The 20903-nt window shown below is 31.1% G+C and overlaps 1 protein-coding gene across 1 annotated transcript in view; it reads left to right on the top strand.

The window, feature by feature from the left end:
* Positions 1–19282, top strand: part of LOC142323229 (protein CDV3 homolog) — a 45107-nt gene extending 25825 nt beyond the window's left edge. The window contains exons 3-5 of the mRNA XM_075362590.1: positions 9187–9297; positions 12796–12907; positions 17615–19282. Coding sequence (XP_075218705.1) covers positions 9187–9297; positions 12796–12907; positions 17615–17759 — 368 coding nt within the window. The 3' untranslated portion in view covers positions 17760–19282. The remainder of the gene's footprint in view (positions 1–9186; positions 9298–12795; positions 12908–17614) is intronic.
* Positions 19283–20903: the final 1621 nt, after the last annotated feature.

A 20903-nucleotide genomic window follows, 5' to 3' on the forward strand; every position in this document is an offset into this window, starting at 1 on the left:
CTATAGATTTAGCTTGTATGCTAATGTTGACAATATATATTACCTGGATGGGTAGTGTACAACCCCTCACAAGGCAGGTAGGAGTTGTCAGTGTCACTACTTTCAACAGCAATTTACATCATTGACCTTTACAGTTAATATCTTATCTTTAATTTTTAAAAGTTTAAAATTTTCAGTTTAATTTTTTTTTGTTTTTCATAAGCATATTTATTTATGCTATTTTTCTATGTTTTGACAGTATTTAACTAAGTCCAATGAACTGATTAGATTGAATTATTCCTTTCATGCAAAGCATTAATAAACTTTGCCCTTGTGATGCAAAAGCAACAAATCAATGACTTTCAACCGAGCAAGATCTGATAACCATATAAGATAAAATGACGCACATAAAAAAAAAAGATTGGTTCTGTAAAATGGGTGTTACTTATTGATGGTTATTCAATCAGAATATTTGAATATACTCATTCATTATTTTTAATTTCCTACCCAATTATGTCTTAATTCCATGTTAAGAAGATTAAATAGCTATTAGTTTTCAAAATCTAATGATCAGTTAAGGATTCTGTTACTCTATTTTTATAGTTGGTCAGAAGTGATATTCTTTATTGCCAAGCAGATTCTTGTTTTCAAGTACTATATGTAAGTCAATTCATCACCTAGCCTAATCATCATAAAATATTCCAGTAAGTCCTGCATTATTTTAACTTCAGTTTAGTCAAAAAGAAAATACAAGAGAGATATAGTATATTTGGTAAAATGTAGAAGTAATCAATCTGTGTTGTAACAGTGCACCAAAGAATAAATAATATATACATATATATAAGGAATCTTATTTCATTAGACAAAATAATTTTGCTTCTAGGAATAAAAAAATGTATGCATAATACACACGCACACATAAATATAAGGGATCTGGGTGTAAAACTTGTTTATTCAGGACATCATAAATGTTTGTGGGTGCTGGGTAAACTGTGAAGTTATTGGCATGTATACATTATAAGTTATTAACATACTCTTTTGGTTATAAATGAAACTTATTTTAAGAATTTACAGTATTTTATGTAAACAGTAAGTGTAACAATTGAGTTGTAATTGGTTCATTGCATGTCAAGTGGACCAGTGGTCCTGTTGAGATGTCGACGGGGCGCCCTTGGTTAACAGCGTTGCGGTAGATTTTAGAGCGAGGGTGGATTGTATGTGTTCATAGGTGATGAATGAAGACAACAACTTGTTGATTACTGAAGGATTGTTTAAGTGTACGTCGTCTTGGCAGTTTAAAATAATTTTGCAACATAACACTTGTAACTTATAACTTAATGCTAAAGATTGCAAACATAAACTAAATAAAACTTAAAGTAATGTTCATCTGAATTGAGAGAGTCCATCTGGACACGACTGTCTTAGGTCAGGTATAAGTGCAGACTGGTTAGAAGATGCTACGTACAGTGCTCAAGGGAGCACCTTGTGACATAGAGTGGCGTGATAGTCTGGTGACCATAGTTTGTCATGGGCACCTTAGCCACTGCTAGGTTTCAGCACCCGATGGCAAGAAGGGGTGAAAACGTAACAGGTCCCCAGTCGACCAACTCAAACTTCATTAAATTTTGCATGGACATTCGCTGTGGTCTTAAATGACATTTAACTAAATTTTAGCGCTATATCTGTGCTGATATTCTGTGATCTCTTGAATAAAAGGTTCTTACTAGTAGTTCATTCATACATACAAAACATTCTAACTTTGACTTATAATTTTGAAGACAATAATAAAGCTATAGGTTTGAATTTTAATACTTTCGGTTAACATTTTATGCTGAATACAAATATGCTATTCACAAATTTCTTAGTACCTGGTTTTGAGATATAACAGCTGAAATTCAGCCAAAAAGTTGTTGCTTAGTCAAAATTTGAGCTCATATAATTCCTTATCTAGTACTTTAATCAGAATGAGTCTTTGTAACCTGAAAAAGGGCATATTGTGTACACACCCTAAAGTTTCAAAGCAACTGGAGTCTTACGTCAGGACATAATCATCATCAAATTTGGTCAGAAAGTTTTTAGCTCAGTTTCCTTTGAAAGCTTGTATCTCAGGTATACCTTCTTAGATTTTGTTAGTTTTATAATAGTTAGAAAGAGCAACTTTTAAACTACAAAAGCCATGCAGTTTGTTTTTTGACCTGTCGTTTATAAGTGGCAGATAAAACAATTAATGATAATGCATCTTTCACACAGAGAGCAAGTTTACCGTGATGTTTATGGATTAAATGAATACTCTAGTAGAAAGTAATTTTTGTATTAAGTAATAACTGTTTTGCTGCCTGTTAATGCAAAATTGTTAACTGTATTAGCTCTACCTTGTCTCCTATTGAATGCAGAGGAGACGGTTTCAACTAATTATATCTGTTATGGCAAGCACAATTTTTTTAAATATTTATTACAATGCACAAAAATATTAAAATTGTAAACAAAATTAAATATTGTCGTAGTAGTAATAACAGAATGCAATAAAGTATTACAGTATTATAGAACACAGTAGCTTCAAAATAAAATAAAAATATATAAAGCAGTCAAACGTTTTAGCACAATACTTATTCCACTTCAGCTTAAATTGTTTCTCAATCATAGACTGGATGTATTCTGGATACATAGATTGTCCTGATGATGTCATTGATGGTACTTCAAGAGTAGCAAATATGTGCTGTTTTGGGATCCAGCAAATGTCTTTTCTAGGGTAGGGGCCAATGATAAGAATGCACCATGAGGGTGCATAAAACTAATGAGGAGGGCATCATGTTCTTCAAAAGATATATCACATCTATTTCTAATCCATTAAGTATTGTTGTACATGCAAGCCAGATATTGGCCTGGTTGCAAGCTGGTAAGTGAATAGGTTTAACAGCTTCAAATACTGAAGCATCATTGACTTGGATTTTAGCTTTGCTAACTGGCTTAAATTGGTGGTTCTCTCTTGTTCCAACAATTGAGTGACCACTACTAAACTGGCTTTTCTGTTCAAGTCAGATTCTCTCAACTTCCTCGCTTGGAGTAAAAAAGAGCCTGATTCTTGGTATATTTTCTTTACAAAATTCAAATAAGTCTCTTAGTGTCAATCAATATCTGGTTTTCTATAGGTCGCTGAAGACTGGCATGTGCTATTAATTGTTTTGTACCTCCAATTCCATCAGAAGGTGATTTTCCGTGGCTAGTAGAAAAAGAGTTAGCTGTTATCCCAAAGTCTTCTTCATGGTGGCACAAATTAATAAAATTCTTGTATTGAGTAGCTGAACCATCACTGAAGTAGTGTATATGCTTTATTTCAGTCGCTGTCTTCAAGTATTTGATCAGTTCAGTCAACGCTATATGAACAGCATGATATCATGGCGCGGATAATCACTGACCGTACAAATGCTAAGATTCTGTAGTTCGTTTTTATTGTTATAAACCATGAATGGATGCAGTGCAACTTTCCCAATGGAATCCCTTACAGCATCTTGCTAAATAAATGAATAGTTCTCAGCAAAATTCATCAGGATAATGGTATAATTATCATTTAAATTTTACTTCAGTTGTTTTAAATATGAATTTTGATGTTTTGAAACAAAATGGTGGCTAGTCAGGGAAAAGATCTTTAAGGAAAGCTCTTCAATAAAATTTTCCATAGTCACCTGTTGTGACTATGTATGAATCCACTGCTCATATTCTATTAGTTCCTCCAAGTCATAATGTTTAAGCTCATCTAATAAATAGGACTCCAATCCAGGTTTTTCCAGGACACTGTTCACAATATTGTAGCATGCAATCCTTAGATTCTAAGCTGCATACAGTTTTCCCAATAATACCTTGTAGTCACCCTTGATGGATATTGCAGCTATCATGAACTTAATCATTGATCCTAACTAAAACAAAATTTTCCTTTCCTGGATAGATTTGGGAAAATTCATAATCTTCCAAAAATTTGAGGACCCGTTGTCTAATATCATCTTTCAATTTTTTCCATCTTTTTTTCTGGTGTTGCCAAAATACCAACTTCAGATTTGAGCTTCCTGGCCCTCTTCACCATTTGCATTGAAACTTGGAATTTATCAGAAGTGTTTTCTCAATACTCCAGCAACTGGGTGCTAATGTCCAAATCTGAACTTGTTATGGGTGAGCTCTTCAATCAGAATATCCAGATCTTTACATCCTTGACACTGCTTACTTTTTAATGTTCGCATTATATCAGTAACACTCAAACCAGCAGCAGCTGTTACTGTAGTAGCAATAGCATCTTCTGCACTTTTTACCTTCTGCTTCAGGTAGTCTTTTGAATCCTGTATGCTGACATTTTTTACCTTCAAAGGAGATTCCAAGTGGTGACAGTAAGGTATCCATTCTTCCAGAAGTCTCTAGCATTTCCACATCACTAGATTCTGATTCAGGTTGATTATCCTTTGGCTGAATCTCTCTTTGAGCCGATTTTTGCCTACATGGTGAGCATAATGTTTGACCTGGCTTGAAGTCATAATTTGTTAAAATTTTTGATTGGTCAGCAGAATCAGTATCAATGGGCCACAATCCTTTTCTGGCATTATGTGACTTTTCTAAATGGGTTACAGCAGTCCTTCTGTAGGAATTCAAACTTATCAGCAAAACAGTTTTATGGTAGGAACATATGTCAGAATTTTCATTAAAGCTAATTCCAGATTGCTGCTGTTCTTGCCATTGCTGAGAGTTCTTTCATGGGGAAAAAAAAGCTTTTCCATAATTAAACGTTAAAGACTTGTGGCATTCAAAGCCATCAGACTTGCCAAACTGCCAGGGGCCAAGAACTTCACTCATTTTAAAACAGTTCAAAACACAGTTGGAGATAACAGTAAATGTCACAACTGATTTAGAAGTTATTCATTCACAAAAATTTGATGCTTATATACCCTTTTTTCAAAGTAAAGAACATTTTAGAATGTTCTGGAAGAAATGGAATTTTCCAGAAATTTGTAGAATGGAGTTCTCCAGAAAATTCTAATAATTTCTTGAACATTTTAGAAAATGGATTTTTCAGATCAGCTTAGAAAGTTTTACAATAGTCCAATATTTTTTGGAACACTGCAAAGTTTTTTAAGATATTGTAAATTTTAGAACGTACTTTAAAAAATCTAATAATATTCTGAAGCATTGAATGTTTTTCCACCTTTAGCTGTTTTAATTAAGTAAAACTTTCCATTGATTAAAAATCTGTCGCATGTTAAAGATTAATTATTTTTGAAAAGCTTTCTTACCTACTGCAATGTTTTGTTTAAAAATTTTGTAACATAAATTCATGTTTCTAGTGGACTGTAATTTGATGATCCATCCATCTGGAGAATAAATAATTTTTACAGTGTGGTGTTGAAAGCATTTTAAACATAACTGAATACATACATAATGTTCATAAAAAAACAATAAAAAATACACAATTGTTGCAGCATATGTGAACGCTTGTCTTTCGAGAGGAGAGCGAAGAGACCAAGCAGCCATAGTAAGAACTAAATAGTTCCTATATCATAATAGTGTAGAAATAACCAAACACAGAATATGGGCCAAAAAACAAAATGCATGGATTATGTTGTTTAAAACTTGCCCTTTCCACCTATTATAAGACTAACAAAATCTGAGAAGGTATATCTCTGGAGATATAACCCTTGAAGATGGGCCAAAAATTATAATAAAAACTTTTTGACCAAATTTGGTGATGGATTTCTCCTGTCGTAAGATTCCAGTTTTGAAACTGCAGGATCCTATGCATAGTTATTCCCCTTTTCAAATTACAAAGTCTCATTCTGATTAAAATATTTGATAAGGAATATATAAGCTGAATCTTTGACTTCCAAATTTTTTTCACAAATTTTCTGCTGAATTTCAGCTGCTATATCTCAAAACCAGGTTCCAAAAGAAACTTGTGGCTAACATATTTGGATATAGCATAAATAGTTAACCTACAATACCAAAATTTGAATCTGTATCTGTATTATTGCTGTCAAAATTGTTATTCAAAGATAACAATTTTTACATATGTCCACAAACTATAAATAAGTACCCCTTTTTCAAGAGGCCACAAAAAATCAGCCATAGCAGATAAAGAGCTGGAATTTGATGGAACCTTCACCAAAAATTTGATTATATTTGGGGATGGTCAACTAGGGATGATTTTCAAAACTGTACCAGTTGACATGGAATGACACAATTGTAAATTATTTGCTGAGTGAACTATTTGATAATTGTCCAAATCATTCATTACTTTTATAATATTATTTCTAGCTACATAATTCAGCCTTGTCTCTTTTAAATATTCATTCTGATAGCTCAGAATGTTCACACCATTCAGATTGCAGTGGGTGATTATTGTATAACTTTCTGGGATTTAGATTTTTCCTGCAACCTTTTTACAGTTGTAAGTAAGTATCACTTTTACCACCACATCTGTCATTACTCATTTCATGCATTAGTGAATGCACTAGATAATTATGTTACATTTTGACTTTCACATCTTACACAATAGTTACACCATCACAGAGTTCTGTCTTGATCATTTTGTATTTTGTCTGGCAAGTTCACAGTCTCGTCTAACTTGTTCTCATTCTGATCGGTCATGACCAGCTGCTGTCCAAATTCAGTCAAGGCGTAGTTAGGAACTGTCAACTGCCAATGCAAATTACTCTAATTTTTCACAATCACATGTTGCCCAGTCTTGCAAAGACGATACCACACTTTTGTAAACCCAGCATAACTTAAATTGCTTGTGGATTTTTAGATTGTGTGATTAACTATGCAATTACAAATGAAAGTTGTTTGTGATTACCGATTAGATGATATTTCAAGGGGTTCAATTGAATTGAAATCCTTCAACAAGTCCGGATTAAGCTTATAAAAATAATAAAATAGCCTCTTCAGAAGAGCTACTTATTACAGCATAGCATGAATTTTTACTGTCTAAATATTCTGTAACATCATGAGGCTTAAATAAAAATTCCTCTTTACTGTATTCTTTTATTAGTATTGTAATATAACACCCTGATTCTGGTGCACCTTACATCAGGCAAAGTTGTTTATATGCATCCTTTTTTTTTTGTAAAATATTGATCATGGCATAATACTTATTTAAAATAAAAATAACTGACCTGCCTTCCTGTAACGTGCATAATTTAAATGATTACAATCACCCATTTGATACATGAGTTCCCGTGCAAGCTAAATTAATTGTTAAAATAAAAATTTGCTTTGACAACTTTTCATGTTGGCATGCCCGTATGACTTTATCATGTCAAAATAGACATGATAATTATTTTCTATTTTTAGTTAAATTTTTAGTAATTTTAATGTAGTCATTAAAATTAATCTTAAGAAAATTTTTTTTTCAGTCCATTGAGAGTGTAGTGCACATGAATTTCTTATCTCAACTCTTATTGGTCTGATGATCAGTCTCATATAACTTAAAATGAGAATAATGAATGTTTTTAGCAAAAGTAGTAGACAAGTTGCTGATAAAAGTACAAAAAAGTGTAAATTCATTCATTAATCCTTTTTAGTGTCGTGAAAAAAGTAATGAAAAAGACTTGGGGCATCAACATGATGTTCTTTGCTCATATTACTCAGTTTTTTAACTCTCAATTGAAGCGGCAACAACATAGTAACCTTAGAATTTTTTTAATGTATAACTGCCACTAATGTGCTGTTCAGAGTTTTTATTAAATGTAATTTTTTATTTTTTTTTTTGTGTGAATTTTTTTACATTTATATAGTTTTGAAATTATAGTCAACAATCGCCGTAGTTCATATAGATTACACATACAATTTAAGTCACTGTTTAGAATTAAATTTTATTAGAAATCTTTCAAAAATAGTTTGACAGCTATGTCTATTTATAAACTTTATTAATACATAATTTACAGCAATTACAGAAAGTTTAAAAAAGTATGTTATCATTTAATCTGAAGTTGTAAGATCTATTTTAAAGAAAGAAAAAGGGAACAGACTAACAGATTTTAGTATAATAAAATAATGTAATAAGCATTATATGTTTACTTTTTATCTGAATTGTTTACTTAACAGTTGTATATATTAATGTTTCTTTTAACAAATTATTATTTCTTATTAGAAATGTTAGGTTAGATATCTCGCTTCCCAAGTTAGCACCAAAAAAAAAAGTGAACACATTTCAACAACAGAAGCATGTCAGTGAAAGTAAGAATTGATAAATTTTCAGTTTAAAATTAATGGCACCTTTACAGTTATTAATGTCCATTACGTTGATGTCATTGTCAGTTAATACTAGAGTTATTAGTTGTCACTTTGACAGTTGCGTGCATATTTTGAAAAATTGAAACATTTAATGTAATTTACTCCACTACAAAACATTTAAAACAGTGTAGTACACTCAACTCTCTCACTTCCATCTCAACCAATAAAGAGCATTGAATATTTGTAGGGGCCGTACCTTGTAATTGGCAAGATCCTCAACACATTGTTAAAGAAGACTGTCAGAGTTGAAAAGCAGAAATAAACCGTAAATTAAAACAGGTTTTTACAAGGCATAACAGTTATAAGAATAAAATTCCTTTATGGTGTTGAAATGTAATGTAATATAATATTTTACCTAAAATTCCAAGATATTAATAAAAAGTTAAGTAATAAATTGAAAATATTCTTCTAGCATTGCATATTAATCATTTGAGGTGAAAATTATGTTTCCAGTTGACAAGTCTACTGTTATACAAACAAACAAGTTTGCTTAATGTGAGTACTGTTACAATGTGCTACCTTACTTTAAGATATTGTACTAAAATAACTGATCGGTTGTTTCTGAACATCTAATTCCCAAACAATTTATTTTTTTGTACCTTATGTTATGATGCACTATTTTAGTGCATTTTAATTCATAAAATGGTTTTTAAAACCCTCAGGATTTGAATAGAAATCACAAAAAGTAATTAAGTAAATCAATTTTCAAAGTGATAAAATTCTATACAGAAGATTTATTAACATCCATAATATAATTTATAAAATGTTTACTTTGTACCAGTATAAAGCAGCTGTTTTATATATATATATATACATATACATATATATTTCTTTAATTTACCTCGTATTTAACATGAATATATTTGTAAAAATTCAAGCACATTTTTTAATGTTCTGTGTGATTTTATAACCTGTGCATTATTTTTTCCTTTGCAGAAATAAAACCAGTAGAAAAGAAACCAGCAGAAGAAGTAAGCACAAAAGGAACTAGCGGAAGCTATGTTCCACCTCATGTACGCAACCTAGCACAACAGCCATCACATCACAGTGAGTATTATTTAATTTATCACAGACCTTTTGTTATAAACATGTATAATATTTTTGAGACTGTTCATACTTGTATTTAAAAAAATTCTAAATGTTGCTTCTTTTATTTTTCTGTTTACATTTATTTTTTTCTAAAGCTGTCCCAAAAAACACACAAGAAGTAATTTTGATAGAAAACACAGGTTTTTAATTAAAATTTGTAAATTTTTTATTGATTCATAAAGTATGCAGTTTACAGTTATGCATGTAATAGCATATCGGGTAAATGGCCTCCTCGGCTTTGCTGGCTCATATGTAACATATGACGTACAGAACAGTATACTGAATTGTAGAACAATTTCCGTATTTTAATTTAAATCTTAAATTTAGGAACTGGTAATTTTGAAGAATAACAAATTTCAGTACCTTAAAATAATACACTTTAATAAGTAAACATAATTTAAATTAACCTAAATGTACTTTATTATTGTTCATTATGTAATTTAGTCTTTGTTGTAAGAAAAAAAATTGGTTACTTTTTTGTTTCTGAACTGAACTTTTTACTTTCAGCTACTTTGTTTTCTGTCAACATTCTGACTTTACAAATTACATTAAACAACTCTGAATCATCTGCTGCCAGTGAAAATTCCTGAAGGTCTAATAGGTTGGATAATGCTGCACTGTATGATCTAGTTTTTGTGTTGTTTATTACTGTTACATTCCTCGTCATCGAAATCGCTTTTGTCTTCGTCAGTTTTCTCTCGATGGTGGTTAATAAATTCATCTATATTCTTTATGTTAGCCTCTGTCTCTTAATAAGTTGTCCATGTTAACAAAATCTTCAGCAATTATATTTTCATAAGACTCCCCATGAAGATGTTCAGTTCTTCCTGCAAGTCATCATGTCATCATAAGTTCCGTTTCTGTAGCCGTGTGCAATTGAAAGTATACTTTTTGGAAGCAGTGTTGAACTGCCTCTGCCGATAGGCATTTAAATACTTCCAACAGCCAAATTATAGTGTTGAACACTGATATAGATTTAGATTTTGTCAGATTTAGATCTGGTGTAGATTTAGTAATTGACTGTGCCATTTCAGTAATTGCTAACAGAGATTTCATTAAAAATCTATGGTAGTGCAATCGGAGACATTTAATTACACCTTGTTACCTAGGCTGGGTAACGCTTGTCGTATTTGGTGGGAACCAAGCTAATTTAACATGCTTAATGGAATATCTGGATGACGTGTGGCGTTATCTAAAAAGAGAAGAACTTGAAACTATTCCTCCATAATATGTGATGTCATCCATGACTTTTTGTTGGATCTCCATACTACAGGAAGATTGTTCTTATTAATGTTTCTAAAGCACTTTAGCTTATTATCAACCTTTCCAATAACGAGTGGTTTTTCCATTTCTGTCATAAAACCGCAAACAAAAACTGTCAACCTTTCCTTTGGAATGCTTCTTCCCTCCTGTACAATATTCTCCTTTTAAGCAAAGAGTCTTACTTGTTAGTGCATAAAAAAAGTCCGGTTTTGTTTTCCAGTCGGGTACTGTCTTGTCACATACATCTCCAGCCTTGCCACATACTTCTTTAAACACAATTTGATGCCTCTTTAAAATTTTTCAGCCAGCCATTTGAAGTGCTGAAATTTGTGCTACCTGATTTTTCTGCAATTTCCTTTGCTTGGTGCTGTACAATTACTCCTGAAATTTATAACTTTCTTGTCCTCGTACTCACAAACCACTCCCAAACAATTTTGTTAATTTCTTCGTTGCCAGTTTTTTCGCATATGCCTTTTATTTGAACTGCTACCTTTTAACCATTCAGTTTTTAACTTGTTTTTATTTTTTAAAACTTCATAGATTTGAGTCTTACCTATGTCAAATTTTTCGACTAAGTTTTTAACAGACAGTTTGTCTTTTTTCGCTGGCTTTGAGTACTTTGGTTTTTGTATTTAAGTCCAACACAACTCTTTTTTTCGATGCCATACTTTTACACTAATACAAAGTATCCGGAAGAACACTAAATTAACAATTGCACTGTACAGTTCTGTACTTCAGATACTGAACTGTAATATGGATCCGTAAAAATAAAATATTATAATGACAAATTGAGTGAATGAATGGAAAACAATATTGAATACACAGACACACACACACACAAACTATCACAGTAAAGAGCACTGTTATAATGAACAAAAATGACATGGATAAGTTATGTATAGTGGCATTACATAATTAATTAAAAATTGTGATTCGAGATAAGGAATGATGAGAGTGTAAGTTATGATTCACAGGGCAGTAGGCATAAAGGCTAGTTTACTGAAGTTGCTAAAACAACGATGACTGTGTGCCGTCGCCTATACAAAATTTTAACACTCTGTCTGCCTGTTGTCGCCTATTTGATTGGCGACGAGTTACTGAAAATGTAAACATTTACATAGGTTAAATGCGAATTTATCAGTTACAACTCTGACATGACAAATTTTTATTTTTGTTTATGGAGGGTAATTTATAACATAGTGTAGTACAGTATACTGTATACAGTATGTATATTACTATACAGTAAATGTATCCCTATTTTATATTGTGGGAAAATTTAGTACTCTACTTTATGTATAGCATTAAATGGGTATACCTATTTTTTTGCGTAAATTACAGTACCTCTATACAATTTGCAAAAAACGTTACTGTTAACTCGTGAGATTTTTTCCGTGTTAGCCAGGTTTCTGTTATTTCAAGGAAAATTCATTGGACCAGTGAAATTAGTTTCTGTTATTATATTCATTGATGAAATGTTTTTACAGCTGACGCAATAACATTTATACAAATTAAATGAAACAATAAAGAGAGGAGGAGTACCATTGGATAATATTTTATCTCATATTACCGCCTGAGTTGGTATTTTTTTTTTTTACAAAATGTGTTAGGAGGAATAGTAGGTAAGCTTTACCCATTAGACATCTTGGCCAGTAGTGCAGATTTTTGTTAAGTCAAGGACAGAAAAAACAAATTCCTTGAATATTCCTACAGACAATCATACGAGAGTAGCAACTAACTGATAGATATGTTTCCCGTGATAACTCTCTGAGGAAGGAAAATGATTGAAGAAGGGGAAGATCAATCAGCAGAGGGACTGCATTCATAATTCTATAATTAAATTTCTGTTTTCATAGAGGTAGTTTTTTTTTAAGTTATTGTAAATGATAAAGAATTATAGTGTTTTATATTTTACTCCTGTAATAAGTTCATTACTAGATGTGGTTACAGTCTCATCTTCAAAATGCAGTTTCACTTAGGAAATAAGGAAAGTCAAATTTCAGAAAATCATTTCTGTTTTAGACAGTTATTTGTTGGATGAAATCTACTTTCATGTAAGGAGAGGTCTTGCCTTACAGAGTTTTTATGCTTAAATATATAAAAGTCTTTGGAACTAAGAAAAAATTCAATTTTAGATGGCTTTAGCTGAAGATCTACTTTTATAAGTTTTACTGTAAATTGTTAATTTTTTTTCAGATCCACGATTATTGAAAAGCAAAGCTGCTCCTGATGTTAACAATGAAGATCTGTTTCCCACTTTATCTGCTGCTAAAAATGCTGAACCAGCTACTGGTGCTTGGGGTAGAAAGTCTGTTTCAGTTTCTATTTCATATATATATGTATTTATTTATTTTAAATAATTTCATAGGCTTTGATATTGAAGGTGTATAAGTCCTTTACCAATTAATACAGAGGATTAGACTCATAAAAATGTTTCAATCACTCAAAGTCCAAGTGTTATACGTTTTTATTATATTATATAATGTAAAATAATTTAGTCTTGCAGATAGTTGGTTAAAATAGAAATGCAATTATAATTGTAGCATATTTAATTCAATTAAGGATCAATACTGTGAAATATAAACATATGCATGTTACTTAAGGCACTGTCTGTATTATTGTTACATTTTGAACATTATAATGTAGTGTTCCAAAAGTGATGCAACCGTATGGAAAAGTGTTTTCTTGTTTTGTTGCATGTTTAATTCAGGAAAAATAGGTTACACATTGCATCAGAGAATATTCATTGTGTCCCAATATATTAGATGTGTCAGTTATGCCCAGATCCAGAATGCCTTTATAGAAAAATACGGTGTGAATGCACCAAACAAGTCCTCCATCAAGCAGCTGTATGACAAGTTCCAAGAAACATTGAATGTGGCCAATGAAGCCAAAAGTGGTCGACCAAAACTGCCAACACCAGAAAAAAACTTGATTGACGTGCAAGCTGCATTTTCTGTTAGTCCCAAGGAGTCTATGTGATGCTTGGCTAGCCAGTTTGGTCTCTGTTGGTAGTGCTTACATGGCATTGCGCAAGTGTTTAAAGTTTCATCTGCATAGAAGTTGTGTTGTTCAGTTGTTACCTGCAGATACTGGAAAACATCGTAGCCTTCTGTCAGTGGATCATGTCATCTGTAACGTAAAATAGGGAAGAACTCCATCACTGGTTTTGGTTTGACAAGGCATAGTTCCACCTTGATACATGAATGCACAGAATTTATGCATTTGGTGTGCGGAAATTCCACTTCAGCTGCACAGACTAAAAGTGGGTTTTTGGTATGTGATGTCACGTAGACAATTCTTCATGACATTCTTTCATGGTACAGTGAACAGTGTAACGGTAAATGCTACATACAGATGGTGCAACAGTTTGTAAACGCTACATCTGCAGACCAGCTAGAGTACACATGGTTTCAGTAGGACAATGCTACGGCTCATACAGCCAACAACACATGGACAAGTGATCTCGAAGGGGTTTTGGCTCCCATGGTCTCAGATTTATCTTTTTCTGACCTTTTCTCGTGGGGATACCTTAAGGATGCTGCTTACAAAACTCATCCTCACACTGTTCCCGAAATGCAGAGCAAAATTGAACGATGTGTCACTACAGGTTCTCAACAAATGTTACATGTGTTTAAAGAGCATTCAATGTTGTATTCAATTATGTAAATTGTGTTATAGAGGCCACTTTTGACTACTCTTGTAATTTACTCATTTTCCGATAAGGTTGCATCACTTTTTGAACACCGTAGAGTTTACAAAAGTTTTCAAATTACAGAATTTTAAAACCATACGACAAACATAGAAAGGTGGAATTTTTCATCATTACCTAAAATGATTCATATTTTGTTGAATTGCATTTCAAAAAATTATGTTCGGTTTCTCTACAGAAAACAACTTACTTGAAGTTGTTCATTCACAAAGGTACTTACTAATCAATATGATTCTACTTTTATCAATTTTTCTGGTAAAAAACCGTTTTTTACACCTCTCAAAAAAAAAATCAATTTTTTTGGGGGGAGAAAAAAAAATTATTTTTGGACCCAATAAAAGAAATTAATTGGGTCAATTTTCAATTTAAATCTTTTAAAGTCAATATACAAAGTCTTTGTTGTGAAAACTATTTTTTTATGAGGTGTGTTAGAAAAGTAATGAGACTGACATTTTACTTACCAAAGTTTTTATTTATTTCAAACAACAGTATTATCCCCTTCAAAGTAGTTCCCTTGGGCAGCTATACACCGGCAGAGACGTTGTTTCCACTCCTGGTAGCAGCACTGGAAGGCTTCAACTGGTAGGGCTTTTAACTGGTCGGTCACAGTCTGTTGAATGTTTTCCAGATTTCCAAAATGATGTCCTTTTAAGACATGTTTCAATTTTGGGTAAAGGAAAAAGTCACAAGGACTCTAAATCAGGTGAATAGTAGGGGGGGTTGAGGAACCGTAGGAATGCGTTTTGAGGTAAAAAATTCCATGATGGAAATGGCCAGCTGTGATGTGGGGCATTGTCATGATGAAGCATCTACTTGTTTGCTATGTTTGGTCCCACGCGAATCGCTCTTTTCCTGAGTGTTTCAAGGACACCTTTGTAAAACACTTGGTTGACAGTTTGTCCTGGAGGAACAAATTCTTTATGCACAATACCCCTACTGTCAAAAAGCAAATCAGCATGGTTTTAATCTTTGATTTTGCTCATTCGACACTTTTTTGGTCGAGGAGATGATGGAGTGTACCACTCTTCGCTTTGCCGCTTTGTTTCAGGATCGTATTCAAATATCCAGAATTCATCACCTGTGATCACACGATTGAAGAATTCTTGGTCATTGTCAAACCTCTCAAGAAGATCAACGCACATGTTTCTTCGATTGTCCTTCTCTTCTGTTGTGAGTTTTTTTTGGCGCCAATTTTGCACAAACATCAAAATTTGATGTACAGTGAAAGTGTTTAAATTTAACTGTTCACTCATCATCCTTATTGTTAAACGACGGTCTGATCTCACAAGAACCCTCACACACTCAATGTTTTCGTCAGATTTTGAAGTTGAAGGTCTCCCTGAGCGAGGTTGATTTTCATGTTCTCGGCCTTCCAAAAATGATTTGTGGCAACGGAAAACTTGTGCTCTTTGTAAGCAATGTTCCCCATAGGCCTCTTTCAACTTTTCAAAGGTCATACTCGCGGATTCCCCAAGTTTAACACAAAACTTGATTGCACAACATTGCTCTAAATTTCGATGCTCCATTTTTGTAACACACAATAAAAATACAACTTCACTGATGGTGCTGTCAAAAATAATGAGTTGGCTGAATGGAGTTGAAACTCATACTGAGCATGTGGAAGGGATGATCAAACCAGTCTAGTACAGACCGGTAGACACAGCGTTGCCAGATCGCTTATAGTGTTAACAATCTCATTACTTTTCTCACACACCTTGTATGTAGCAAGAATTTATATTATACAGAACAGTTGTTAAAAACAAAGCTAGAATGAGATAAATTTGAATTATTAGATTGATATAATCACTTGAATTAATGTATAAAACTATTCTAAATGAATGGTCTTATTTTAGATATTTTAAAAGATAAAATGAATTTTTTTTTAATCATCATATCTGATCAGTATCAAGTCAGAATAATGGTAATAATCTTATGTTTATAATGACTCTACTTCTAAAAGTATTGGATTTCATTTTTTAACTTTTTGTTATTAAACAAACTTTGATATTGAATAATATTTATGCAAGTTGTATAAAGTGTAACATTTACTTAGGATGCTAATCTTAATATTTTTAATAAATCCTAGATACTGTCTTTTTCCAAAGCCCAAATTTTTGTTAGTAAACAATAATCTTCATTATTTTAACAAATTAAATATTTTTAAAAAATCTGGTAATATGTCAAAAAGGTTATATGTATTTTAAAGCTATTAACCTTTTCAGATCATTTAGTCTTGGAACTGGTTATGTACGGCGTCAGTTTTAAAACGCTGTTACAAAATCATTTTATATTGCATCTAAGTCAGTTATTTTGTTTTATATTCACAAAGGAATCAGTTTTATTACACAATTTGAACGACGTTTATACGATGTAAAATGTTTTATTTAGACTAGAAAGAATATGACCATTTTTTTCTCAGAAATGTGCTTGTGTGTGTATGTGACTTGTGTATTATAATTGCTATGACGATTATGGATTTATTTATTATTTACAAAAATAGCTTATCTTATTAGCAACATATCGTTGTATTGAAACACATAATAAATTATGATATACAGTACACACACAAAAAAAGAAGGAATTTGTGGTCATAAATACGTCACTTTTACTTGAGGTCTATAAATATCTTTTCTGACAAATGATATTGGTAAACATGTAACACATAACGATTCATAATGAATAACACTATACACTAAAAATTGTTTTTTGTCAATCTGAATACCTTTTTCAGTGGTGGGGATTTTTATAAAACATAGTTTTCTGAATCTACTTTCACTTATACTAACATGTGTTACTAATCTGTGATTTATGACACGGGTTTTTCACCATATTTTGCCCAATTTTCAACTGATTTGCTTGAAAGTATTATTTTTAAAATCTGTAAACAATGTTTCATAAACACAAAGCAAAAAAAAATTTGCTAATAAAAAACACGGTAGAAATGCGCAAAAAAAATTCTGCAATTAAATTATCGTAATTTTTGTACTGTTTCAATTTTTGTTGTTACAGGCATAAAAAATATCCAATCGTAACGTTTTTTTTTTTTGCCAGAATCTGTTAAATCTCTTTAATATAATGTAATTTGTTGAAATTTTTTTCACAAGAGGGTAGCATAAGACTATGAAAGGAGGCAATCAGATACCAACATATTTTCACGGAGCGCTAATCAAGCACGGATCATTGTGATGGGAGAAGGTTAAGCAAAGACTCTCTAGAGAACATAACCTTTTTTATCATTTAATTGCCTTAAATTTTTAATTTATTATTATTAAACATAATTACTATTGTCTTCTTGTTTTGCAGAAGAAGAGATGATGGAATCGGCTTTGAAGAAGTACGTAACAGCAAATCACATTCTTCGCGATACTCGGATACAGCAGCTAAAATGACGCCAGGAAAATTAGCTCTAGACAATAAATATGGTGCTTTGACACAAGATCAGAGCTGAGTTATCCCTCGGATATCTGCTAGATGTCATTAATGCGATATTGGTACCAACTAAATAAAAACTGTATAATGTCATCACGGTGAACGATCTTTGTTTCCGAATTTATGTTTTAAAACCCCTAAGTTCTTATTGACATTAATGGATTATATAGACAATATTTTATGTTAATCAAAACTAAATTGAATTGTTGAAAATCGGTTTTCTATTTATTGCATTAAAAGTAATTTATATATAATTATGATGTTATATTTTGTATAGACTGTACTCATAATATATGTATATCTCAAAAATATTTTTTAAATGTAACATAGTGATTGAGAACATTTAATTTATTATCAATTATACCTGAAAACTATGTTAAAATGAGAGATGTTCTTATATACACAATTATATATGTTTGTATCTGTGTATATGTGTGGGGTAAATTATTTTAAAAAATCAGTCTATAAGTCGAAGTTGGCCATTTCAGAATTATATTATCTATCAGGTTCATCGGTGTTTATAAAATACATTAATGTTGTAATGAAAAGAATTGTAATTAACTATAAAATAGTAATCTATTGTATTTGCTTCCAGAGTTATAGACTATTTATAAATATATATATATATTATATAGTGGATAAATTATTGGCATTGGTTATATGATTCGATAATGCAATATTTTTTGTTAAATTTAGTTGTTAATGTAATTATTTTCTTACTAGAGTCAAATGAAAAAAAAAGTCATTTAATTGTTTTTCCTTTTATTGCAATAGCATAACATCCCATATTCATAATCATTTATATTATTTAGTTATATTTGTTGTGCAAGTGCATTTTTATTTTTACAGAATAGAACAGCTCTAAATTGCTAGTTTATTTTAATTTGTTGAGTTGTGTGGCGTTTCATTTTTAATAAATTTTCTGTTACTGTTTTTATTATGTACATGTATTATGTGATACTATACTACCAGATAATATAAATTTGAGCCATGTATTTATTTATTTTTCTTCATTTGACTCGTCTGTAACTTTTTTTTAAGGTTGATTGTTTTGTACATATTATTCATTAAGAAAAGCATAATTAACAAGTATAATTCAAGCTGGATAATATAACTATTATTTTATTAAATTATGTATATTGTTTGCTGATAAGTTAAGGAATCATTATAAGAAGTATTTATACATTTTTTGTTATCGTATGCATGATAATCCTTTCAGACTCATGACAGTTTTCTTTATATTGTCATTATAATTCTCTTAAGAAAATTTCGCTGAAAGGTAACCAGTTTTTTATTTATTTATTTTTTTTTTTTTATTAGTTCTAGTTTTCTAATATACAAACAACATTAAGTTTTAAAGTGCAAAATTTTACATTTGTCTGTACGTGATTTTTTTTTTAATTCAGATAAACTTTATTATCATCAAAACATGTTGAGTTTTTTTTCCATGAAAATGAGCATTTTTTCTGTTACTTTGCATTTTGTTAACATTTACAGATTTACTGTGTTGGCTCAGAAATCTTAATAAAATGTTTATGTAAACTTTTTGTTACTTATCACCTCTTTTCCTTTTTTAAAAAATATATTGTTTTATATGTCTATTCTGGATTCCTCCTCTCATCTATTATTGAAATACTATTTAAAAAAAGGATCTTTTTCATTAGTTGACAGCATTTCTGTTAATGATGTTATAAATGTTCCTTTAAATTTTGATCACAACAGTTGCAAAACTGAGCTAATTCATGTTTTATTAATTGCATAAATTCTATGTTTTTGGGGGGATTTTGTCAGAGATTTTTATTTAAATAATATTACCTCCATGTAATTTCACTTTTAAATATGTGTTGATTTAAATCATGTGTTGGTTTGTGCTTCATCATTTTTTTGTTTCTACTTCCTGATTTGCAACACAAATTTTTCACATTTTGTGGGTGTATGTGTCTATCAACAAAATGAACACTGGTCTCTATAAGGTGATTTCTATCCTTTGTGTGGTTGCGATATGTCCACTGTTCATCATAAATAATTGTCCTCTGAGCAATTTACTGCTTCATTACAGGTGTTAAATTTTCTACTGACCTGTGTGCTAGAGAACAAGAAAGCATTTTTGGGTTTTGTGGCAAATGAATTTGAAAACCATTGATTTGAACTCCTCAGTCAAAATAAAAAGTCACAAGTATTAAAAAAAAATGTTTATACTTTGGTAAGGAAGAGAATTTATTTTGCCATTGTAATTGGCAAACTGTACCTATAGATAAATTCTTATCATTACAGTTTGTTAATTAATGAATTTTTATTATCATGATATTTAATCTTGTAAAAGAAATACCACATATGCATGATGATAATTAGATAATAAATTGTGGAACAAAAATTCCTTTCCATATAAAATTATGAAAGAAAAGCAATTAGACTAGCCTACATTTACTTACTAATCTTTTCCATTTTATCTTAAATTAGTAATGACACTGGTGATGTAGACAAATGTATATTTTCTTTAGTGTATTGCTACCATAATCTGAATACCGTAAAAGTTCTAATTTATCGATTTCATCTCTTACTATTTTTCTGAAGACATTTCCTTCATTTTTTTATTCAGTCTTTTGTTTAAAATATATAGATCTTTTAGTGACTGTGAAATTAAAGTAATTTGTCTTTAATTTAAACAATTTACTGCACTATGCTTTTGGGGGACTGGGATCTGGTTGTTTTCTGGCCACATCCTCCCACTATTGTTTATCATATTCCATAATTTCATCATCTCTTGTATCCTTCATTAAGATATTTACTCATTTTTATTGGCAGCTCATCTATTTATAGTGCTTTACCATTTTTTATATCTTTTGTTGCTTGTATAACTTCTGATTTTAGTGTTATTGCTCATTTAATCTTCAATTTCAATGTGATATTCTGTAAGATCATATGGCTTTTTGTTGGATCGATATTTTTTTTATATGTAGTTCTTCTTCCAAGTTTTAAATACTTGTATAACAGTACACCATTAATACAACCAATTTCTTTAGTGCCTATACTCCTTCACTAATTCCATGTCACTGTTTTTACTTATTTAAATGTTAGTTTACATTGTCCTTTTCTTTCTAAATCTATATATGAGCATTCATCTGAAAGACATTTTTCATTTGCTCTTTGTGTTACTCTTCAT

Source organism: Lycorma delicatula, chromosome 4 (genome assembly GCF_047948215.1).
Source record: "Lycorma delicatula isolate Av1 chromosome 4, ASM4794821v1, whole genome shotgun sequence".
Classification (NCBI taxonomy): Eukaryota; Metazoa; Arthropoda; class Insecta; order Hemiptera; family Fulgoridae; genus Lycorma; species Lycorma delicatula.